This window comes from Myxocyprinus asiaticus, chromosome 35 (assembly GCF_019703515.2).
Source record: "Myxocyprinus asiaticus isolate MX2 ecotype Aquarium Trade chromosome 35, UBuf_Myxa_2, whole genome shotgun sequence".
Taxonomy (NCBI): domain Eukaryota; kingdom Metazoa; phylum Chordata; class Actinopteri; order Cypriniformes; family Catostomidae; genus Myxocyprinus; species Myxocyprinus asiaticus.
This window is the reverse complement of record NC_059378.1, coordinates 39,569,142-39,589,544: the sequence shown is the minus strand read 5'-3', so window position 1 is coordinate 39,589,544 and position 20,403 is coordinate 39,569,142. Positions and strand designations below refer to the sequence as shown.

Genomic DNA, 20,403 nt, shown 5'->3' with positions numbered 1-20,403 from the left:
ATATATATATATATGGTAGTTTAACAGAAAGAGTGAAGTACTAACCAGTTTCTCCTTCAGTTTGAGCACCAGATCAACATTCTCCACCTCACTGTGCTTCTGGATCCTCAGCTGTAGATCTTCCTCACAGAGAGCCTCCAGATGAAGAGCTTCCAGCTTCTGGGTCATCTCCTTCCTGCGGTTTCTGAACCAGCCGTCGAAGTTTGGAGACCTCAGGAACTGTCTGTGGAAGCCAGGGACAGATGACTGGTGTTAAGAAAACTGTCAGTAATTATTATGAATGAGGAAGCTCCTAGATCCCTACACTGAGCATAATTAAAATGATAAATTTTCACTACAGAAATATCCATGACATCTCCAGGCCTCGAAAATCCCATTTTAAAATCCCCTGATAGGTTTCAGCAGAACACGTTACAGAAGTTGTATTTTTTTTTTTAACTCTTGGGAGATGCAGCACCTGTACAGGCCGATCCAGTCTCCTTTGAGTCGAGAGGTCAGCTGAGGTCCGGCTTTCTCTAGAGTCTTCATGAACTCCTCCTGAATGAACGGCCTCAGCTGAGGAGGACTCTGAGATATGAGAGAAGACCAGAGATCAAAAGAAAAAGGAACAACGAATTAAGTAAACTCCTTAAGAGCTACCAACTACTGAGATGTTCAGTATAGAGTACGAAAGGTTTAAATAGGTTTTAAAACGTCTTCTTACTTTCCAAGGACAGATGCTCTTCTGAAGAGGCATTAGACTGGCCACATACCGCTCCTGAAAATGAACCGTAACTCACATTTACATACACTATTATTTCTTATATATATATATATATATATATATACACACACACACACACACACACACACACACGTGCAACTCAATAAATTAGAATGTCGTGGAAAAGTTCATTTATTTCAGTAATTCAACTCAAATTGTGAAACTCGTGTATTAAATAAATTCAATGCACACAGACTGAAGTAGTTTAAGTCTTTGGTTCTTTTAATTGTGATGATTTTGGCTCACATTTAACAAAAACCCACCAATTCACTATCTCAACAAATTAGAATATGGTGACATGCCAATCAGCTAATCCACTCAAAACAACTGCAAAGGTTTCCTGAGCCTTCAAAATGGTCTCTCAGTTTGGTTCACTAGGCTACACAATCATGGGGAAGACTGCTGATCTGACAGTTGTCCAGAAGACAATCATTGACACCCTTCTCAAGGAGGGTAAGCCACAAACATTCATTGCCAAAGAAGCTGGCTGTTCACAGAGTGCTGTATCCAAGCATGTTAACAGAAAGTTGAGTGGAAGGAAAAAGTGTGGAAGAAAAAGATGCACAACCAACCGAGAGAACTGCAGCCTTATGAGGATTGTCAAGCAAAATCGATTCAAGAATTTGGGTGAACTTCACAAGGAATGGACTGAGGCTGGGGTCAAGGCATCAAGAGCCACCACACACAGACGTGTCAAGGAATTTGGCTACAGTTGTCGTATTCCTCTTGTTAAGCCACTCCTGAACCACAGACAACGTCAGAGGCGTCTTACCTGGGCTAAGGAGAAGAAGAACTGGACTGTTGCCCAGTGTTCCAAAGTCCTCTTTTCAGATGAGAGCAAGTTTTGTATTTCATTTGGAAACCAAGGTCCTAGAGTCTGGAGGAAGGGTGGAGAAGCTCATAGCCCAAGTTGCTTGAAGTCCAGTGTTAAGTTTCCACAGTCTGTGATGATTTGGGGTGCAATGTCATCTGCTGGTGTTGGTCCATTGTGTTTTTTGAAAACCAAAGTCACTGCACCCGTTTACCAAGAAATTTTGGAGCACTTCAGGCTTCCTTCTGCTGACCAGCTTTTTAAAGATGCTGATTTCATTTTCCAGCAGGATTTGGCACCTGCCCACACTGCCAAAAGCACCAAAAGTTGGTTAAATGACCATGGTGTTGGTGTGCTTGACTGGCCAGCAAACTCACCAGACCTGAACCCCATAGAGAATCTATGGGGTATTGTCAAGAGGAAAATGAGAAACAAGAGACCAAAAAATGCAGATGAGCTGAAGGCCACTGTCAAAGAAACCTGGGCTTCCATACCACCTCAGCAGTGCCACAAACTGATCACCTCCATGCCACGCCGAATTGAGGCAGTAATTAAAGCAAAAGGAGCCCCTACCAAGTATTGAGTACATATACAATAAATGAACATACTTTCCAGAAGGCCAACAATTCACTAAAAATGTTTTTTTTATTGGTCTTATGATGTATTCTAATTTTTTGAGATAGTGAATTGGTGGGTTTTTGTTAAATGTGAGCCGAAATCATCACAATTAAAAGAACCAAAGACTTAAACTACTTCAGTCTGTGTGCATTGAATTTATTTAATACACGAGTTTCACAATTTGAGTTGAATTACTGAAATAAATGAACTTTTCCACGACATTCTAATTTATTGAGATGCACCTGTATATATATATATATATATATAAAAATCAATGAATAAAATAGTTTTGTAAACACACATTTCGCATGAATCTGTTCTGTTCAAATTTTAAACGATCTCTTAATTTGTTAACAGGCTTCTGAGGGCCATGCGTTTCTTATTTTAAAATATTTCTTCCTCAAAAGTAATAAAAGAATCATTAATGGAACCGTTAAATTCCAAATGATGCCCGTCCCTATTGATTTTACACAATATTTACTCTAATTCACTGAGAAAAACAAACAAAAACATTAATAAATTATTTCTGGTTTTAGTGTTTACTAATTTCATGAATTTTTAGCTTTATTTAATATTTAATAATTTGTTTGTTGCTCATTTGTTACTGAAAAGGCTAGAGTTGGCACAAGTAGGTTGTATCCCTTACATTAATTGGCCGTTTTTGGCAAAATTTGAAAATGGCTAAATATCGTCCAATTAATTGGTCAGGCCGGTTTATTAAAAGAATAGGGAATCATTTTAGCATTTGTTTTGCCTTGGTAACCTTTTTTTTTTTTTTAATTATTTAATTAGGATATAGTCTGTTGCACATGCAAAGAAATGTTCTTACCAGCGGTATGATGAAACTCTGTGTCAGCTCCAGGAAATACCGCCGCAGAATTGCATTTTGGGCAGCAGAGGGACGCTTCTGCTGAACTCCCTAATGTTAACCGCAAATATACCACATTAATACTTTAAAATGAAAACTTTAGTAATGATCTACTACACCAGAGAGACATTTACCTTCTGAAGTTGTTTGATTATGTCCTCATCTTTGTTCAGGAACGGTTTATAAGCACTGTACACACCTGAGGCCAAGTGGAAGACTTTTTCAGTTACTGGGTGAAAATGTTTTGCACATCACACTTACTAAGTAATTTTAAACCTAACCCAAAAATGAAAATTCTCACCCTCATGCCATCCCAGATGTGTATGACTTTCTTTCTTCCGCTGAACACAAATTAAGATTTTTAAAAGAGCATTTCAGCTCTGCAGGTCCATACAATGCAAGTGAATGGTGACCAGAACTTTGAATGTACAAAAAGCACATAAAGGCAGCATAAAAGTAATCCATAAGACTAGAGTGGTTTAATCCATGTATTCTGAAGCAATATGATAGGTGTGGGTGAGAAACAGATCGATATTTAAGATATTTTTTATTATAAATTCTCCTCCCTACCCAGTAGGTGGCGATATGCACGAAGAATGTGAATCACCAAAAACAAAAGAAAGTGAATGTGAAAGTGTAGATTTATAGTAAAAAAGGAATTAAATATTGATCTGTTCTCACCCATATATATATATCATATTGCTTCTGAAGACATGGATTAAACCACTGGAGTCTTATGGATTACTTTTATGCTGCCTTTATGTGCTTTTGAGAGCTTAAAAGTTTGGACCCAGTTGATTTACATTGTATGGACCTGCAGAGTTGAGATATTCTTCTAAAAATCTTCCTTTGTGTTCTGCAGAAGAAAGTAAGTCATACACATCTGGGATGGAATGAGGGTGAGCAAATGATGAGAGAATTTACATTTTTGGGTGAACTATTCCTTTAATGTACTTTAGTTGTTTCTTGAACATAATAAAATTACAAAAATTACAGTTTAGAGTTTAACTATAAAAGGACCTGTGTAAACCAGACAGAATTTGGCACTTTTAATTTTTGGAAGTCTGAAAAATGTCTTAAAATGGGGGAAAATCCAGTCTAAAACTAAGAAGTCACACTAATTTGTGTCTCACCAGGTTTTGAATCCAAAGTCTTCAGATTCTTCAGTTTTTTCACCTTCATCTGTTTAGCCATTTCACCTTAAAAAAAATTTTTTTTTTAAATTCAGAATAGCGCTGTTCAATTTACAATATATTTTGTAAATTAAGGTCTGTGGTTAACTACTTGTAGAGACATTTTGTTTTATAACATAAATGACGTAAAAAAATCTGTTTCAAAGCTGTGTCTAATTAGATTTAAATGCAATTTATTATTATTTAAAGTGAAAACCTGTTTGCTTCATGTCTCCTATGCGGATGATGTGCGGCCAGTGCTGAAGAGTTTTGGCGAAAAAGGGGTTTGTCACTCCTAAAATGACTGAGGGCCTAGAGTGAGAGAGCACGTGCGCACACACACACACGAGACAGTTCATAGAGACACAGAGTAACAGTATCTCAAAACTCAATCACTTCCTGTTTGAGCTTCAGAAACATCCTCATCCATCGATCTGATAGGAGAAAAACATTTAATCTATTGTAGAATCGTCACACTGATTCAATTACACCTGCCTTTGTAGGTCAAAATAAAGAGAAACTCTAAATGTTACACACACACACACACACACACACACACACACACAGAGACATACACACAAACATGCAGAGAGAGACACACACACACAAACATGCAGAGAGAGACACACACACACATACATGCAGAGAGAGACACACACACACATACATGCAGAGAGAGACACACACACACATACATGCAGAGAGAGACACACACACACATACATGCAGAGAGAGACACACACACACATACATGCAGAGAGAGACACACACACACACACAGACAGACAGAGACACACAGACAGACAGAGACACACAGACAGACAGAGACAGCACAGACAGACAGACAGACACAGTCTATATGTGTATGTAGTTTGTTTATGCACAGAGAAATGAGATGACACTTACGGTGCTTGTGTTCGAGTGGTGTATTCCTTAAACTCACTGTCGTGAATGGTGAAATACGGCCGAAAGTCACTGCAGTAACGCAGAGGAGAAATACAACTGCAGAAAGAGAGAGAGAGAGTTTTTTTATGGTTTATTTTCACATACTGTCAGCACCTGCTCTTGAATTAGCACCTACTTTTTTGATTTTGTCAAAAAATGTAGGTAAACATTTATGGAGCAATTCCACACAGAAGTGTGTGTGTGTGTGTGTGTATTTTTTTATTTGTATTTTTTTACTTGTGCACTTTTAGCACTGTGGATGTCTAAAGTCTTGTTTAAACATTTTTCACACGATCACTAGTTTATTTAATTTTTCCAACAGTGTCTGTACATACATGCATCACAGGAGTATGTCAATCAAGTCATGAAAATTCCCACCACAGTGTCATTTCAGCACATTTCAAATTCTGTATTGTGTTTAATAGAATTCTGTGCTGGAAATGATGATGATGGAAATTGTTTTAACCTTTTCCAAATTAAACAGCCAATTCCTTTGTCTTGCAAAGGCTAATTTCATAGCTAACATTTTATGTATCGTAAATACACACAATTAAATAATATTTTCACACTTTTTGCATAATTTTACCCAAAAAAAATATCTTGCTCACAAGTGATATTTCCATTGATTTTTCTTTAAACATCACTTGTTTCTCATATTTGATCTCAAGCATGTTCTTCACTGACACTTTTGTCCACTTGGTTGACAACTACACTAACATTTGAAACGACTTTATTAGGGTCAAAATTGTTTGGTGAGGTGGAAATAATGCCGCAACTCTGGGACACTCATAATTTTTGAAAAATCTGATAGAAATAATTTTCACACAAATATTGAAAAGGTTTGTTTTTTTCACTATTTGTTTAGATGGTCATAGTTTTAAATATGTAATAATTAGTATTTTTATATTGGATTTTCATAGTTTAATATTTAAAGTCTGGGTCTGAGACAAGACTAAAAACAGTGAAATCTATACATAAAAGGCATTTAAAAAATCATTGATGAAGGCCTGGTAAAAAATTTTTCCAATTCTATTTAATGCGACAAATTAAAAAAATAAATAAAAATCAACCCCTGAGACATAAAAGTGCCTGAAGCTGAAGAATGACCAGAAACGATCTTTTCATGTCAAATTCCAGAAAATTGTAGACAGCGAAAAAATTATCATATCAACTCAAATCACATCTTAAAGGTACAGTTTATGCAAAAATTTAAATTCTGTCATATTTACTCACCCTCATGTTGTTCAAAGCCGGTATGACTTTCTTTCTTCCGTGAAACACAAACGGAGATGTCACTTTCATTGTATGGAAGTAAGAGCAGCGTCTACATCAGGGGTCAGCAAACTTTTTTACATGGAGTGCCATTTTTTATTTTCCTGGTCAATGCCTGTGCCGATTTTTTGAACCCCACGATGTGGGTTTATGTTTTCTCTTTTAATCGTTTAATGTAATTTTTAGTGTGACTATGGTTTAAGGAGGGTGTACCTGTATGCTGGGTTGGAAATCTCAAGGATTAATAGTGGTGTTTTTCTTATTACATGACGTGTTGTTCTGAGAGCAGAAAGAATCAAATGAAACACTGAATGTAGGCTGTCATCTGCGCAGTCTGACCGAAGCAAAGCGGGCTCGTTTACTCACGCGATTAACCGAAAGTGAAGCGCTGCCAGCTTGTGATGCGTGAATGGATTGCACGCGCTGCATGAGTCTGTTGGGTATACTGCAATCTCATTACATTTCAACTTTTTGTTTAGCCTCCCATTCAACTCATGAAAACACGCTGCGTGATCTTGAAGGATTGTATCAAGATGTAGATTGGAATGAAGGTGCGGAATTTATATGAATAAAATTGTCTACTCCTCTCTCGCTGTTGCTGGCGTGCCAGTGATTACCCCCATTGGCACGCGTGCCATAGGTTGCCGACCCCTGGCCTACATTGTTCAAAACGTCTCATCTTATGTTCCACAAAAAAAAAAAGAAAGTCTTACGGGTTTGAGAATTTTCATGTTTGGGTGAACTATCCATTTTTGTCTTACCTGACCAATGCCAGCACGGTGTCTGAAGATTCTGCTGGTGATGGTGCCATGACAACCAACGCTTCACCTAGCAACACAAGCTCCCATAACATCTGGATATGAAAGAAAACTGGATAGAAACACCTGCAACATGAGAGAGAACGAGAAAAGTAATAGCATGTAACTGGCTTCATTTTCCAGTGCTTTATCAAAGATTAATTGCACATTTAGCAGCTACCACAAGGGTGCAGCAAAAGGAAAGTAATAAATAACAATTAATCCTGTAATGAGAAAGTACAGAATGTTCCATAAAAATAACAACAAAAAAAACTACACAATAAATGTGTTTTACCTGAAGAGATCGACTTCATGAACCGTCGGTAGAACAATGGACACCAGACTGTCACTCTGTAAACGAAAGATAAGATTACATAAAAGTAAACTGACGTAAACCTTGTTGAATATGACACATCATCACCAACGCCTACAGGCCTGGCAGTGAGTTTCATACCAGTGCGGACTGAACGAGCTGTGAGGTTCCAGGCTTGTCATAACACGTGGGGATGCGGAGCTGGAATGAACAGATGGCAGCATTCGGTTAATAAACTGAGGTGAAGTGAAAGTGCTTTCAAAGACTTCGTATTCAAACAAAAGACCAAAACAAGAAATATAGTTACCTTCATGACAACACCCATGATGGGGAGTGTAAGAATCTTTCCGGGGCACGGCGTGGGCCAGCGGTCGATGTCATTGCAAACTTTTACATAAAAACAAAATAGATATTAAAGGCCGATTCGAGGTCAGCAGTGAATCAAGATTAGATAATGTGATAAACTATATTTGTACTTAAAAGTAAATGTGAGTGGTGTTTGAGTAATGGTAGCCATTTAGCCTTTAGCCTCCTTGTTAGTGCACCTGCCTCCCACAGCGGAGACACTGGTTCGAATTCCATTCGGAGCGGGTCGAGTAGGACCGATTACAATGGTGCCGTGACCCGGATAGGAGTGAGGTTTAGGGGGGTGAGTGTAACGGCAGCCAGCTGGTAGGTAGCTGTGCAGTGTGTAAACCTCACTCCCCTGGCCTCAAGGGGCGCACTAGCGACTGACGCTAGAGGCTGTAGCCTTTAGCCTCCTTGTTAGTGCGCCCGCCTCTCACACAGGAGACGCCGGTTCAAATCCCGCTCGGAGCGGTTCGAGCAGGACTGGTTACATTTGCTCTTGCAAAACTTGCCGCCATGATGTTAGAGTGTTATTGGTGAGTATTTGTTGTCACATTGCTATGTGGTTGCTAGGGTGCTCTGGTTGGTTTCCGAGGAACTGCCATGTTGTTGCTAGGATGTTCCAAGTGGTTGTTTGTGCGTTGCTATGAGGCTGCTGCAGTGAGTGATTGTTGTCACGTTGTTATGCAGTTACTAGTGAATTCTGGGTTGTTGCCAAGACACTGCTATGTGGTTGCTAAGGTGTTCTAAATCAATTTATATGTTTAAATATGTTTATATGCTTATAATATAGCAGCCTAATATCTATAACCTAATATTTGTAGCCCGAGTAATTTCATAAATACACAGAAATGTTCAAACATCAAACAAACCATGAAGAATATATATATATATATATATATATATATATATATATATATATATATATATATATATGTATAATTTTTATAGTGTACATTTTTTATATTAAGAATTCTTAATTTTATAACATAATATAATATCATACAAGCCTATATAAAAGACTATAAATTAGGGATGTAACAGTTAAATTTTCTCATGGTTTGGTTTTAATTTTTTAAAGAACCACTTTCTACCACATTCACTGCAATACAAAAAACAGATACTGTATGATCAGTTCTATTGTCACTGTCAAAGACTCTGTCAGCCTATAACTCCATGAGTGTTTAACATCACACTCACCTGAGAGACTACGTTTCAAAACAAGAGACTGCTCTACTGAGAAAATCAAAGATTTGCTCACCCTCTTTAGTGTTTTGAGGTGAAGTAATGCATAACACTAATTATTTGCGTGAAGGCGTCTCAACGCTGTTATTGCAGGATAAACTATAATATTTTCCTATTATGACTGTTTTCATGACAAGCAAATATCTCCGTTAAGGTATTCAAACGTGTTAGACAGATTCATGCTAATGAATGACTCTCAGGTGAGACAAAGAGCGCGCATTCTTGATTGACAGACCACGCGTGTGCGCACATACTGTTTCTATGAATGCTCGCGCTGATGGGCAATGGAATTGTGATTGGAGAGCTAATAATTAACATCAGAGAAATGCAGCCTCTGACTTATGGTCGTTTAAGCAAACCTGGAGATATTAACACGATTCGACAACAGTGGTCACTGTTGCCACACACATTGCAAATGTACAGTTCTATCCTTCTAATTGATCATTTGTTCTCATGACAGAAAAGATCTTGCGACCCAGCAGACAATTATCTGCGACCCACTTTTGGATCGGCGCAACCCAGTGGTTGAGAAACCCCGTTCTAAATGGTTCTTTGTGTGGTTGCCAAGATGTTCCGAGTGGTTCTTTGTGCATTGCTATGAGGCTGCTGCAGTGAGTGGATGTTGGCATGCGGTTGCTGGGATGTTCTGGGTGGTTACCAAGGGATTGCTATGTGGTTGCTAAGGTGTTCTGAGTGGTAGTTTGTGTAACTATGTGTTGCTAAAATGTTCAGAGTGGTTGTTTGTGCATTGCTATAAGATTGCTGCAGTGTGGTTGTCGTCACGTTGATATGCTGTTGCTAGGGTGTTCTGGGTGGTTGCCAAGCCACTGCTATGTGGTTGCAAAGGTGTTCTGAGCGTTTTTATTTTGTGTTGCCATGTGGTTGCTAAGATGTTCCGAGTGGTTGTTTGTGCATTGCTGAGGTTGCTGCAGCGAGTGGTTTTTGTCACCTTGTTATGCAGTTGATAGGGTGTTCTGGGTGGTTGCCAAGACACTGCAATGTGGTTGCTGTGGTGTTCTGAGTGGTCCTTTGGCGTTTCTGAGGCTGCTGCAGTGAGTGGTTGTTGTCACATTGTTTTTTTGTTTTTGATTTTCTCCCCTTTCTCCCCAATTTGGAATGCCCAATTCCCAATGCGCACCAAGTCCTCGTGGTGGCATAGGGACTCGCCTCAATCTGGGTGGCGGAGGACGAACCTCAGTTGCCTCTGCGTCCAAGACCATCAATCTGCGCATCTTATCATGTGGCTTGTTGAGCGCATTACCATGGTAGCATCCACACACAGCTCACCACACGCCCCACCGAGTGCGAGAACCACATTATAGCGACCATGAGGTGGTTACCCTATGTGACTCTACCCTCCCTAGCAACCGGGCCAATTTGGTTGCTTAGGGGACCTGGCTGGAGTCACTCAGCACGCCCTGGATTCAAACTTGTGACTCCAGGGGTGGTAGTCAGTGTCTTTATTCGCTGAGCTTACCAGGCCCCTGTCGTCACATTGTTATGCGGTTGATAGTGTGTTCTGGGTGGTTGCCAAGGCACTGCTATGTGGTTGCTAAGGTGTTCTGAGTTGTCCTGTGTGTTTCTATGAGGTTGCTGTAGTGAGCGATTGTTGTCACGTTGTTATGCAGATGCTAGGGTGCTCTGGTTGGTCGCTACTGCCCTAATTCAAAAGATCCCACCCTCAAAGCTCTATGATATTCTGGTCTCTAGACATGGCTCAGGTCCCTCCAATGCAAGTCTACAGAATTTTTTGCCCTCTATATGAAAATCGTAAGTCAGATAAGTATAAAAGTTGTGGGAAGAGTTACATTCCGAAGTTAAATATTTAAGGCCGATACATACTCTACGGAAAAATTTGAACTTAGATACTTCTAGCTACACAAGCTCCATTTCATGCTTTGTCGCAGTCCGATATGTGTCAGACCACAATTCATAACACAACGCAAGTACACATTGCATTATCAACGCTGCCACAAGGGGCGCTAAAGCGGACATTAGTGTGAACTGTCCGCTTCTACTGTGAGTTCTCTTTCAAGTCAACTACTGTCATGACAGAGCAACAGTTTGTAGAGAATCTTGCTGAGCAAGTAAGTTGAAGTCAATATTTTTATAGCTAGTTACCCAAACTAAGCACAAAGTACAGAGATTTGTTTGCACAACAGTAACGCAACAACGCATTTTAAGTATGTTCAACAGGACAACTTTGCATTTGTGTACTTGCATAAAGTATGTCCCAACTCTAAATCTGAGCTATATTAAAAGTGATGCTTGCCTTAGCAAACTCTGTAATTGTCTGATGGGGAGTCTGATAGACAGTTAAGACAATTTATTGTCTATGTTTTCAGGACTCACCGGCCTCTAAACACGGCTCCTGCTTCTCAAAGTATTCTGGAGCGATGAGCTTCAGTATCGAGTGGAAAAACGTCACGTATGGAAGTTTACTGATAAGGACCAGAGACTGCGGGAGAGACACACACAGAGAAATGTTCAAAAACTTTCAAAAACAGTCCAAAACACTCCACAACAGACAACATCAAAGTCAATATGAAATCAAAACTGACCATTTTTATTTTACTACACATTACTGGTCTTATTGTGTATGATTCATCAGTGCACTTTACATTCTTTTTTCACTCAGAAATACATCACATTACTAAAGTAAACTGGGTTGTGCATGCTGTTTCATGTTGACTTTAAGATTTAATGATGCAGCTCAGTGACAGCAGTTAGGAGCAGTTAGAAAACTAGAGTTACCAACAGAGTTCCATAAGTAAAGAAAACAAAGTGGGTTGTGTCTGTTCATGTCAAAAACCGCAAAGTTCTATTGAAGTGCAATGCACCTTATTACACGAGGAGCTGCACAAGAAGCAAAACCCAACAACTGGGATAAAGAGAAGGTCCTGTCTCCAAGTTTTAAGTGTTGAATATTTGCTATCATCAAATATAATGAGAATTAGAGGCTCTAGAATTCTCCCATAATCTCTGCTTCTATTTTTAAGGTGTGAATAACTTTGCTGACGGTTTACCAAAATTACACTTCTGTTTCAAGCAGAAAATCAGATATGCTCGTACAGTGTCTGGACATGTTCAGTACTATATTTGATTTTTGCTGGGGGCACATTTTCATTTACATGGAAGAATTCTGAAGCATGGGAAACAAGCTTTGGGCTAATATATATATATATATATAAATAACAAATAGTTTTACCATGATTAAGAGGTGTTGCTAAACACAACACAAAAAGATAGAGGTAGCAGCAATATGATAAAAGACACCAAAGTTAAATATATAGCTACATTTAAAAAAAAATTATAATTAAAACAAACAATATTTCTGCCAATTAATTTAACTTAATATTTAATATAATATAATTTGTGGTATTTCTGCCAATTAACATAATATATTTGATATAATAAATATAAATTCATATAATGTGTAGTAATAGGTGTGTGTTTTATCAACGTTTTACAAAGGCTCTGAACACGTCTTATCCAATCAGAATTTAGTGTCGGAAATATCCGTTTGAAAATTACATTATTAATAATGGTTATCGTGATAAACAATTCTTTCATCAGGTTGTTCATTATACAATCTGTAGGCCGTTTATGGCTGCCAGGTAACTTAACGATCAAATATAATTCTTTGAATCCTTTATATAAATACCATATATATTATTCAAATATAATTCTTTGAAAGTCACCTTTTTTTTAATGATTGTACGACCTTTTAAGATAGAATTTGCCATTGGATAAAACTGTGAAAGGAGCTTTTGGTATCAAGTTTGAAAATATATGAGCAGAAGAAAACCTAGCTGTGCCTGCCAGAGTAATTGTTGATCGTTGTTTGTTGTACTGCCAGATGCGACCTGTGTGTTACAACACCTGCCAAAACGTTCCATTAAACATACCTTCTGAAAGTAGCCCCTCTTCAGCGATTTGTCCCGTACTTGTCTGAAGTATACATAGCCATAGTAATAGCCCTGATCTCTCTGAAAAGACAAACACAAACATTTTCCATTAGTAAAAGCAATATGTGAAAATCTCACTTATGATTTGGAACAACATGAGGATTAAAATTTAATCAGAATTATACAGAATTGTAATTTTTGGGTGAACTGTCCCTTAACCCCTTGCATTTTTGGGCTGCTGAACGTAATTTTTCACACTCAAATTTAAATGCTCATTATTCACACATACTGTGTACTAATTGCAAAAAATTGGTCTAATTTTCATTTCAAGCACCACCTTCATTGTTTCACTAAATATCTCGGCCTCTAAGTGGACTGGAAGCTCAATCTAGATGTCATTAGAAAGTTGAGATCCCTTTGCGATGATATATAACATTTTATCATCAATAGTCAAAAACATATTTTTCCGATGATTTGTTTAGCATGCTTTTCCTGCTGGATGGCATATTTTGTTCTGGACATCTAAGATATAACCTTGGATTATTCAGCCAAACAAGCTCAAAGACAAGTAAAAAATGGCTTATTTTTTTTAGACAACTGCCAAAGGTAAAAGCAGATATACATTTTTTGGCTACTTGGGGTTTACCGCACCAGTGATCAGGGCATAAGAGGTTTTTCGTTTGTATTTTATGACTTGCAGAAATCATTTCACTTGATGAAAATCTTTCAAACTGTAGTATTAGGGAAACGAAATAAACAGTACAGTCACATTCCTGAGAAGGAAAGCTTTCATTTGATATATGACTTGTCCATTTAGGTGATATGTGAAGGACTTTTATTTTTATATAAATATTTCTACCCCAATACCTCTAGGGGGTGCTAATTTTCAACACGAATGTTTTGAGGCCTTATTTTGTTATTTTAAGTAACAAATGCAGAAGTGATGGTTATCTCTGAAAAGTTCAGATTCTACCCATTCAAATGATTCCTCTTATGACTAACTTATGCATACGGGGACTTTAACGTTTTAAACGTAAACTTTTTTCACGATATATAGTGCACTCCTTTGGACCCTCTGGCAGGTCCATAGAGTTTAAGGTTAAACAGGTTTTTTTTTAGGGGGGGGGGGGTCAGGTGACGCCATGCAAGGATTGGACGTGTGAACGGCTAGCTCTAGGCAGTTTGCTAGTTTTAACACTTTTAATTACATAAACCAGTGAGATTCTATACACTCTGTTCCATAACCGTTCTAGGAGGACAGTATGTCAAAGAATTCAAAATCCTCAGGCTCTGGAGACATTAAAAGACACTTACGTGCTCAAGCTGATACCCCCAAGAGGGCCGCAAGCCAGGGAGTCGATTTAGATGGAGAAGAGCGGGAAATGCGGCAAGAGATGCTGAACATGTCAGCAATGCTGACGAAGGTCATTGCTGACTTGGAGGATCTTGCTGTGATACGTCGATTGATCACTGCCATGGAGGCGAAATTCACTGAGGTGGTTACAAGAGTGGGGGATGTCGGATCGATTATCTGGAGTCATCGGAGAGGGAATTATCTGCTAATCCACTAGTGACCAAGGTGGATTTGGAGCGTGTCTGGGGGAAGTTGGAGGACATGGAGAACTGTAGCCGGCGGAACAGCGTCTGTATCGTTGGAATCCCCGAGGGAGCAGAGGAACAGGATATGGTGAAATTCCTGGATGGGCTCATTCCGAATCTTCTCGACATAGCAGGCCATAAACTGGAAATCGAGCAAGCTCACAGGGTTCCTGCTTGTCAATCCACAGAGGGAGACATGCCCCGATCAATTCTGGCCAAATTTCTGAGATCATCCGATAAAGATCTTGTGTTACGTGAGGCGAGAAGTAAAGGAATGCTTTCTTGGAAGAACCACAGCAGTTTCTTGTTCCCAGACATTGCGAATTCGACAGGAGAGAAGCGTGATCGATTCAAAGAATGCAAGAAACTTCTACACCAGCGGAAGGTCACTTTTGCACTGATGTTCTCGGCCAAATTGAGAACAGATGCTAAAGATGGCTGTAAAACATTCACATGCCCACAGCAAGCAATGTCCTTCATAAAGTCAATGGTGTGAGCAAGTCATCTTGTTGTTCTCGCGTTGCAGCCGAATGGACCGGCTCACTGAACATTCACTTGACCGTTTGAATATTCTGCGTGCTTTTTTTGTGCTGGTTCCGCCTAGTGGCTGGAGTTTATTTTATAGAGTAGGCCACCTTCGGGACAGTTTTGTGGATGAATCTACATGCTCTTTGTGCTTATTTCTCCTGTTGGCTGGGGTTTGTTTTGTGGAGTACTTTTTGCAAAGTCAATGGAGTGAGTGGGTCATCTTCTTGTACTCACGTTGCAGCCATGTGGACCAGCTCACTGAACATTCGCTTGACTGAAAAATCTGCATGCTCTTTTGTGCTGGTTCCGCCTAGCGGCTGGAGTTTATTTTGTAGAGTGTCACACCTTCAGGACAGTTTAAAGGATGAAGCTACATGCTCTTTGAGTTTATTCTGCCAATTGGCTGGAGTTTGTTTTATAGATTATCTTTTGTTGTGTAATTCTGTCTCACAAAATGTGTATAGAAACACCAGACTTGAGCAATCCTACAACAAATTTGTCATGGGGGTTCTCGTAGGCATACATGTACTGTTTGAGTTTAGAGGGATGGACACCGGTTGGCACTGTCGTGCGTGGGGTTAATGCGCACGTATTTCTTTTTTCTGTTTGTTTGGTTCTGAGGAACGTTTGTGGTTTGATTGCTGCACTAATGTTGGAATGTGGTCTTTATCATCTATTTTTTGTTATGTCAAAATGTCAGATGTTAATATGAGTGGATTGTCTCTCTCCACGTGGAATGTGAATAGGTTGGGGCACCCCATAAAAAGAAGAAAGGTTATTTCTCTTCTTAAGCGTAAGAAATGTGATAGTGTTTCTTCAAGAAATGCATCTTCCTCCGCAGGAAGCTGAAAAATTTGGAAAGATATGGGTTGGGCATTTATTTTTATGGTGCTGGCTCGAGTAAGAGCAGGGGAGTCATTACGCTGATAAGTAAACATCTACAATTCAAATGTCTCAAACAGAGTAAAGATAAATTAGGAAGAGTCATTATTGTTTTAGCTGAAATTCAGGGACACGGTCTTATTTTGGCTAATATTTATGCACCTAACGTCGATGAACAGGGCTTTTTTATAGATCTTGAAGGGATGTTGCTAGCACCCCTCATGATATAATATTGGGAGGAGACTTAAATCTTTTGATGGACTCTTTGTGTGTATACTCAAGTGTGACCACAGGGATATTTGTTGAGGGTCAGGGTGGGTTGGGTATTGGGAGGGGGAAAGGGAATAATGGTGGTTAAATGTTGATTGTGTGAATCTTTTCTTTGTCAATTGTGTGAATCAATAAAAAGTGTTAATCAGAAAAAAGGTTAAACAGGTCTATGAGTAGTTTGTTTACAATCTCTCACTACTGACCTTGAGACAGACCGGCGCATCCCGTTCGAAGTGTTCAAGGAAACATCCAAGTGATGACTTCCTCCCTGTCGCCTGTCGGAAACGGAAGCAGAACTGTGTGTCGCCTAGACAACCTGTGACCAGAGAAACACATTCAATCATAACTCACACATTACGAAGCTTGTTGAGCAGAAGTATGCTACTACTTTTCTAAGTGATCCGAGTTATGATTTTCACCTGGCAAATGATAAAACACTGCACAGTAAAACACTAAAAATAACTCAAGAGCACCTTAGCAACTTGAAAGCAATTCCCTGGCAACCACCCCCATCACCCTAGAGTCATTGCAGTAAGTTGCAAGTACCACTAGTATATGTTTGTCACAGCAGCATATTAAAATGTGATTAAAACCGCATTTGTTTTGTGTTGTATTATTCCAAAAAAAACAATCCCACTTATTCACTGGAATATCATGACTCTGATATCATGACTCTGGAACATTGGCAACACACTCCAAAATAAAGGCATTTGAGTTTAGACTAACTTCACTGATAATAAGACAAAAACTTAAACCTGAAAAACAGTATGCGTCAAGAAATCTGATGAAATATTAAATACTTTAATCAACAGTCCACCTACTTTTTCAGCCGTCTTTGTTCCAAAGTATTTTTCCCACTATTTTTTTCCACAGGGATTTAATAAAATCCTTCATTAAAGAATTCTAAGTCATGAATCAAACCAACCAGCTCCGAGGTGAATCACAACATTACAATCTTTGATTTGAAGCAAAAAAGTATTCGAATACCGAACAAAAAGACAAAGGTACAAGACTGTGTACTTAACGTAAAGAACTACAATACCATGAAGCATTGCAAATGACGTAACCAAATTAAAAATTATGAAAAAAAATCTACAATTATTGATATAAAGTTGTTGATTATAAGTATAGAAACAATATATATTAATTTCACTGTAAAATATTCTGATATATACAAATATATAACTAGTTTGAGAGTGTCTGGAGAGCGACTCGATTGCTTTATTCATGGGAGTGGGCGGTCGCTGCAGAGTTCTTTTGGCGCACTTTGTTTGCTGTGATTCTCTGATTGGTGGAGCGTTTTTCTCTTCAAGATCATGGGTATTGTAGTTCTTCACTAGAAATTCCGCTATCAAACACAGGTTTTTTTTTTTTTTTAAGTTGAAATAATGCGGACTGATCATTCTGAGAAACAGATCAATCTTTAAGTACTTTTATACTATTAATTCTCCTGAGCCCTAACAGGAGCAGCTGAAAGAAGATACTATTAATTATCCTCCCTACCCAGTAGGTGTCGATATGCATGAAGAATGTGAATCGCCAAGAACAAAAGAAGAATGTGAAAGTGTATATTTATAATAAAAGGGCTTAAATATTGATCTATTTCTCACCCACACTTATCATATTGCTTCAGAAGGCATGGATTAAACCACTGGAGTCTTATGGATTACATTTATGCTGCCTTTGTGTGCTTTTTGGACCTTTACAATTCTGGCCAACATCCACTTGCAATGTATGGACCTACAGAGCTGAAATATTCTTCTAAAAATCATTGTGTTCTGCAGCAGAAAGAAAGTCATACACATCTGGGATGGTATGAGGTTGAGTAAATAATGAGAGTATGTTTTGGGTAAACTATACCTGAAATATTACAAAGACAAACTTTGGAATAATGTGCTGATGAATTGTGCACAGAACAGAAATAGTAAACAGTAAATAGGGTCAATTTTGATTTGTTGATTTTAAAGGCAAAGAAACAATTAGATAAATCAACCATCTGGACAATATTCCACAATAAACAACAGGACCTGGGGCCGGTTGCACTAGCTATACGTACGTAACAACTTAGCCTAGTTGTAGTGTAAATGGGCACTAAGTCACAATTTATGCACTACTAAATATTTCAGTGTTGCACCATTAAACTTAGGTAGGAAGTAACCCTACGTATAAACTAAACATTTACGGAAGACTCCGACCAGGAGTAATGGATGGAATAAAAAAAGCAGACTCATTTAATGACATCAATGAGCTCATGTTTTGGTTGACAGGCTTCATTCCTTTTGACATATGATGATGTTGCATAACACGCATTTAAATTTATGGGAGAAAACATTATGTAAAAAAAAAAAACTTACTTCTTCAGCATGAAACCGATCTAAGGGTGCACTTTCCTGTGTACACCGCCCAGTGTTAAGTTTCAACATAAACGAAATAGATATTAAAATGAATAAATGTCTATTTTTCCAGTCTGTTGTACTAGTACTTATTTATTTATTGCCCCTTGTTATTTTAGATACAGTTATTAAATATTGTTATTTACATAGGCTAAATATACCATTAACTAAATTTTGTTTTATTACGTATCGTATTTCAATGGGGATATCATTTATTACAGCTGACAGTTACATGAGCAAACAAGGTTTGAACATAAACCGTAACCAGATCAAACTGAAATTCACTGCTTTTTAATACTTCTGTGTACAAATTTGAAGGCTACTTATTGGATAAATACAGGTAAACGTCATATTATGCAGCTACGCATTACTTTACGGAGAACTTACGACCTACTAGTTAAGTCTTGCCTTAAGAACAGGTGGTGCAACCAAATTAAGCACTGACTTAGTTACAAACTAACTAGTAGTTACTAAGCCCTTAGTGTGAACTTTACATCCCAACTTAAGTGAGACCTTACGCACAGCTGGTGCAACCCTACCCTGTTGAAGAGCTGTTCTGTTGAATAAAGCCACTCCTACATCACAGGTCCCTGCATGGCTGTTTTGATGTCTATAGGATCGACCTGACCGCTCGGGTTCTGATTAGGTCAGCCGTTGTTTGTGCGTTTCCCTCTATTTTTGGCTTTTTTGCATACAGTGTGTGTGTGTGTAACAGGATTACTGGACTCTCTTTAAACCGTGACTGATGGATTACCTCATCCTCCTAGTTAACTCCTTCATACACAGCTCAGGGGTCCATGAAAGGAGCGTTTACACAACATAATCCTACTCAATGGAGCTCTGACAAACTAAACGACCATCAAAAATGTTTACATCATTGCTCCGGATACTCTCGGTTACACCAATCAAATGCAAGATAATCAGTGCGATAATAAATAATTATGCTTTAATCCAGATTAAGTCTGGTGCACACTGTACAATTTTGACAGTCCTGTACAACTGTTACTTGTTAGACTGTCCGATATGATCACAGTTAGATCTTGGGTAAAATCCCTGGCTGGTATATTGTTTGACATTATGTCAGACTGGACGATACACATTGTAGCCAAGACTTTGGTCCCAATCGTCCCGATTAACAGCGTTGACTGGTTGTTTTATCCCATCTGGCTGTTGCAGAAGCAGGACTGCAACGCACAATTTCAGACAGTGGCAGAACTTCATCAGAGTCTAAAATTCATTGCAAAGGCAATTAGTCAGCCCTCTGTGAACATGTAACCAACAATAAGTGCTGAAAAAGAGCTAGTTTTGCCATTCTTTTGCCTGAAAAACAAAAAACAAACAAAATCAAAGTCGTGGCCAATGTCAGAGAGTGTGGACTCAGTTTAAAGGGATAGTTCACCCAAAAATGAAAATGCAGTCATTGTTTACTCACCCGTGTGTTGTTATATCCCTCTCTGACTTTCTTTCTTTTTCTTAACACAAAGGGAGAAATTGTGAAAAAAAAATTGTGCTCAGTGATGTCACAAAATTTAAGATTTAAAAAACTGCAATCAGTGGGGCAAGATGGAATGGTCATGAAAACTAAATTAGGAATGCTTTTGATGCTTAAACCTTGACAGACATTATAAATGGATTTCAGGAGAGAACAAATTTAATGCAACAAAGCTATAG

At 38.5% G+C, this 20,403-nt stretch overlaps 1 protein-coding gene across 1 annotated transcript in view; it reads right to left on the bottom strand.

Moving 5' to 3' along the window:
- dennd6aa (DENN/MADD domain containing 6Aa) overlaps positions 1-20,403 on the bottom strand; it is a 35,598-nt gene that overhangs the window by 2,560 nt on the left and 12,635 nt on the right. Inside the window, exons 4-18 of the mRNA XM_051672476.1 lie at positions 16,543-16,655; positions 13,061-13,141; positions 11,505-11,610; positions 7,867-7,946; positions 7,701-7,760; positions 7,542-7,597; positions 7,211-7,333; positions 5,139-5,234; positions 4,450-4,544; positions 4,194-4,259; positions 3,195-3,259; positions 3,022-3,111; positions 704-757; positions 458-567; positions 46-223 (exon numbers count right to left, since the gene is read on the bottom strand). Of these exons, the coding sequence (XP_051528436.1) occupies positions 46-223; positions 458-567; positions 704-757; positions 3,022-3,111; positions 3,195-3,259; positions 4,194-4,259; positions 4,450-4,544; positions 5,139-5,234; positions 7,211-7,333; positions 7,542-7,597; positions 7,701-7,760; positions 7,867-7,946; positions 11,505-11,610; positions 13,061-13,141; positions 16,543-16,655 (1,373 nt within the window). The remainder of the gene's footprint in view (positions 1-45; positions 224-457; positions 568-703; positions 758-3,021; positions 3,112-3,194; positions 3,260-4,193; positions 4,260-4,449; positions 4,545-5,138; positions 5,235-7,210; positions 7,334-7,541; positions 7,598-7,700; positions 7,761-7,866; positions 7,947-11,504; positions 11,611-13,060; positions 13,142-16,542; positions 16,656-20,403) is intronic.